The sequence below is a fragment of the Gymnoscopelus braueri genome (assembly GCF_963280865.1).
Source record: "Gymnoscopelus braueri genome assembly, chromosome: 7".
NCBI lineage: Eukaryota > Metazoa > Chordata > Actinopteri > Myctophiformes > Myctophidae > Gymnoscopelus > Gymnoscopelus braueri.
In genome coordinates this window covers 13,928,250-13,933,249 of record NC_137608.1, presented here as the reverse complement: position 1 = coordinate 13,933,249, position 5,000 = coordinate 13,928,250, and the positions used below count along the sequence as shown (strand labels likewise).

At 42.3% G+C, this 5,000-nt stretch overlaps 1 protein-coding gene across 1 annotated transcript in view; it reads left to right on the top strand.

Moving 5' to 3' along the window:
* The window catches only part of c5 (complement component 5), a gene marked incomplete at its 5' end in the record, with an annotated part of 50,006 nt that overhangs the window by 954 nt on the left and 44,052 nt on the right, over positions 1 to 5,000 (top strand). Inside the window, 3 exons of the mRNA XM_080433483.1 lie at positions 1,432 to 1,588; positions 2,351 to 2,421; positions 2,495 to 2,589. Coding sequence (XP_080289609.1) covers positions 1,432 to 1,588; positions 2,351 to 2,421; positions 2,495 to 2,589 — 323 coding nt within the window. The remainder of the gene's footprint in view (positions 1 to 1,431; positions 1,589 to 2,350; positions 2,422 to 2,494; positions 2,590 to 5,000) is intronic.

Genomic DNA, 5,000 nt, shown 5'->3' with positions numbered 1-5,000 from the left:
GTATGTAGTGGGAGGGGGGGGGGGGTCCCTGTTTCATCTCTCTCTTAGATAAGGGGTCCTTGGCCAGAAAAACGTTTAAGACCCCTGCACTGCAGTACAATAAAGTGCAACAAAGCAGTATAAAATAAAACACAGTACTGTAATAGTACAGTAAAGTGCTGTACAATAGAATACAGTACAGTACAGTAGAATACAGTGGCGTACAGTAGAAAACAAGATTACAGTATAGTACTGTATAAGCCGGAGTACAGTAGAATACATTACAGTAGACTGTACACGATGTTCAGTTATATATGCCATGCATTGCTGATAAACTGCTGGTATACTTATGGATAGATGGTACATAATATTCTCTCATAATTGTTGAGAGACTGTAGCCTACATATATACAGTATATTATTAACCCATTAAGACCTGAGGCCGATTCTACGAATGCCAAAATTATATTTATTTGGCCGCGGACCCCCATCTCAAAATATTTTGTTCCAGGGACCCCCAGAAGCAAAGATTTTAGTTAAAAATGTTCCCTTTAAAACAATATATATTCAAAGATTTGCACACATTTTCATGATTAAAAAAAATAGCAGATCTACAAGCTCGTAGCGCGGCACTGCCGCGCTACGAGCTTGTAGATCTGCTATTTTTGAAAAATTATGAATAGCCAAAGTGTAAAATAATGCTTTTTAGCTCAAATCAAAAAGTGACACAGATGCATTCCAGTACGTATATAGACCATTTGGTTTACATCTGAATAGTGTTCACTCATAGGCAGCCAAGTTGTCCTCAGCTGGCAGTGATTTTAGGGAATCAGTTGAAACCCCAGGCTGATTTGGTAGTTTGTTTTGCAGTTCAGGTAAAAAAAAGGAGACTACAGCATATTAAAAACATGGCAGACTAGTAAACAACACAGCTGCACCAAACAAATTCATAATGAGTGTGTTAGATTGTCATAGGTGTGTCCAGAGAGCCAAGGGCATGCCAATGTAGCCTCGTTCCCAGCCTCACTCATCTGCGAAGAGAAGAGCCTGGTCACGACCTAAAAGCAGAGGGTGTCTGCTCAAAACAGCCTACTTGCCCAGCGTGATACCAATGTGCAAGCAGGATAGACACTAGACAGTATTGACACACCTTACATCTGACACACACATTATTGTGTTGCTTACATCACTGTGTACTATGAGGTCAGTATATGCAGCCAGACATGTATTTTTTTACCCAACTGTAGTTTTTAACCTGAAGTGGAAAACAAACGACAAAATCAGTCTAGACTCAATAGGGTTTCATGCCCCTTTAATATGAATATCTTTCCCATAATTCTGGTACCCATGTTGTTGTGTGTGTGTGTGTGTGTGTGTGTGTGTGTGTGTGTGTGTGTGTGTGTGTGTGTGTGTGTGTGTGTGTGTGTGTGTGTGTGTGTTCTGTTCTATCCAGATCTACCCCAAACAGTTGGTCGCTGGGGCAACTCATGTGATCCTCCTCGTCCAATCAGATGGAGGGATCAACCAGCACCAGAGCATCCCTATCAGTCGAACCAATGGCTATCTGTTTGTACAGACTGACAAGCCATTGTATACACCACAGCAGTCTGGTAGGTTATTCACACAAAAAGTTAAATGAGTAGTTCACAAAAAAAAAATACTATCAATTACACACCTCATGAAGCCTTGAATTCATGGAGATTATTATTTTTGTCGCATTCCTGAGCCAATAATTTGATGACCGGCAGAAAGATGCTAATCCTACCGGAGACTCCGCCGGGTCATCAAATACAAGAACGCTCGCCCCAAAACATGCTTGCCCCGGGTCAAATCCGGTGACCTTGGAATGGTCACCAGTGCCACCAGGTATTCCTAAACCTAACCTCAGTAAAAGTGTTAAGGCTAACCTTATCCTCAGAAGATCGACGGGGGGGAGGGGTTTGGGGCGAGTCTTTCGGTTACCATTCGAACACAAGGAAATAACTTGAAATAGTCATATTTATAGAATTTTAATCACTTAAACCCTAGCATCCATATTCTGGGGGAGCATATGCCGAAAACAGCTGATCTACAAGATGCTTCGTGTTGTGAGCTTGTCGAGCGGCTATTTTCAGCACAGAGAATTGGTGAATGGAGAACAAAGAGCGGAACAATTACAGAGCAGGCTCAGATCAAGTTTACCAAGTATAGAGGAGGTCTATGTGGGTAACAATTTCTACACTCCTCAAGCAGCTCTGTGTGTGTGTGTGTGTGTGTGTGTGTGTGTGTGTGTGTGTGTGTGTGTGTGTGTGTGTGTGTGTGTGTGTGTGTGTGTGTGTGTGTGTGTGTGTGTGTGTGTGTGTGTGTGTGTGTGTGTGTGTGTGTTCCTATAGTCAAAGTCAGAGCATTTTCTCTGAATGAGGAGCTGAGCCCAGCCAAAAGGAGCGTCTTTCTGAAGTTCATGGTGAGTGCCATACTCCACCAGGGCACTTGGGGGCACTGTTGATGAGGTCACAATGTAACAATGTTTGTTTTAGGATCCAGACCATCAGGAGGTGGACAGGGTGGAGATGACTGATTTGAATGGAATCCCTTCCATGCAGAACCCTTTCAAAATACCTCTGGAACCAAAGTAAGAACCCCTCTGTCTGTCTGTCTGTCTGTCTGTCTGTCTGTCTGTCTGTCTGTCTGTCTGTCTGTCTGTCTGTCTGTCTGTCTGAACATGAGCCCTAGCAACACTATTCTGGGGTGAACATACAGTAGTTATATCATTGCTGTCCGGCAGAAACCTGTTATCTCCCTACTTAAAGGGTTAGTTCAGATTTTTCTGTAGGAAATACTTACCATTAATGTAGTGGTTGCAAAGGTGTTAATTGATTGCCCGAGTCCCGTGGTCAGAGTTATGGTCCGGTTCTGATGAATATGAAGTAGTTCCGGTAGATTAGTAGATTTGGTGGGGGCCGCTCATTAAAAATAAATTAATTTAAAAAACTAGCGTCATTTGTATTGTTGACCTATTTCTACCATATAGAGCGGGGTCTATTCCACAAAAGCGGAATTAAATTATCCTGGTTTGAAAGGCAAATCCAGGTTTGACAAGCCTGCGCTGTTCAGCCTGGTTTATTCAGTTCCACGAACGCCAAGCCGGGCTGAGAAGGAGAGGTTTGTCGAGCCAGGATCGTTAAACCAGGCTGAATGTGAGTTCACATATTCCTATAAAAGACCATGAAAGTCGATAGCAGAATCCTTGAACTTGACCAATCATGGAGCCCAAAACCAGAGCGGTGTTCTTCTCTGTGGCTGAACAGCAGCACTGCAGCAGCTCATGGAATCATACAAGGAAGTAAAATTTATAATAAGCAAGAAAGGAAACACGGCCGCAATAAATATAGATCCAGGGAGAAAGCGTGGCAAAGTATTGCCGACAAATTAAATGCACTATTAAATATGCAATTAATTTATATACAAATCCATAAATATATAATTCAGTTAGGCTTAAACATAAGGAGTTTAAGTGAATGTTGGAATTATAATTATAAACGCTTAGAATAATTTTCTAATTTCTAATTTCTAAAATCGAAGATCTACAAGTGAAAAGCTTGCCTTTTGGCGGCCGGGGTCAACGGGGGTCCGGGGGTCCGGAGGTACACAGGGGGCCGGGGGTACACGGGGGTCCACGGGGGCGGGGGTCCATGGGGGGCCGGGGACCCCCGGCCGCCATAAGACAAAAACATTTCGGGCTTGTAGATCTTCGATTTTCGCATAAGAATTGAATAAGTGTGGAAAAACACACTATTTCAGTAATATAATTAAATTGATTATATCTTATATTGTATTTATTTTATTTTATTTGAATGTAGGGTCATTAAAATGAGTCCATATACAAACATAGGTGTTGAATTAACTCTGGAAAAAGTCATTGGTTTATGATTGGAGTCATTGGACTAGCAGCTATTTCACAAAAGTTGAAGAACAAGGCACTGGATTAATAAAGCTTGGCTGTTAGCCTGGTCCGGACCAGGCTAACTTCACAGCTAAATTGCCATGGTAACTAAGGCAGGATTGCTTCAATTTTCTTTTGTGAAACAGGATCATGGATACACATATCCAGGTTTACTGGCTAAGTTAATCTGCCGAGCTAACTCAGCTTTCGTGAAACCGATTCCTGGATAATTTAAGCCAGGATAGCCGATTAAACCCGGTTTATCCCTAATCCAGGTTTCGTGGAATAGACCCCAGGTTTCGTTCAATTTCGACCCCTCTGTCACATGGTACTATTTTTTGTGTCATATATTTTGTGCGTGAGTAGGCTGTCGCGGCGCAGTGATTCTGGACACAAACATTAGTACCATGTGACAGAGGGGTCGAAATTGAACGAAACCTGTGCTCTATATGTTAGAAATAGGTCAACAATACAAATTACACTAGTTTTTTAAATACATTTATTTTGAATGAGCGGCCCCCACCAAATCTACTAATCTACCGGAACTACTTCATATTTATCAGAACCGGACCATATGGTATGGTTAGTATTTCCTACAGAAAATACTCAAAAAATCTGAACTAACCCTTTAACGCCCTACTAGATCATACTACAGCGTCACACAAAATCATCAAAAGTAGCAGATCTACAAGCTTCAAACGCGGCGCGAAGCGGCGCGTTTTGAGCTTGTAGATCTGCTACTTTTGCTAGCCTATACTTTTGAATTTGAATCCTGAAAAGTAACAGTTTTGGACATATGAGGTCTCCCCCCGACAGAGACAATATAACTTTGTGTGTGTGTGTGTGTGTGTGTGTGTGTGTGTGTGTGTGTGTGTGTGTGTGTGTGTGTGTGTGTGTGTGTGTGTGTGTGTGTGTGTGTGTGTGTGTGTGTGTGTGTGTGTGTGTGCGCGCGTGTAATTGTGGCATGTAACTTCATGTAGTACATGCAGAACAGCTGTACTGGTCATGTTGGCAGCCTCTGAGGGTCCAGTCTAACTGATCAGGGGTCTATTTCACGAAAGCGGAATTAAATTATCCTGGTTTGAAAGGCAAATCCAGGT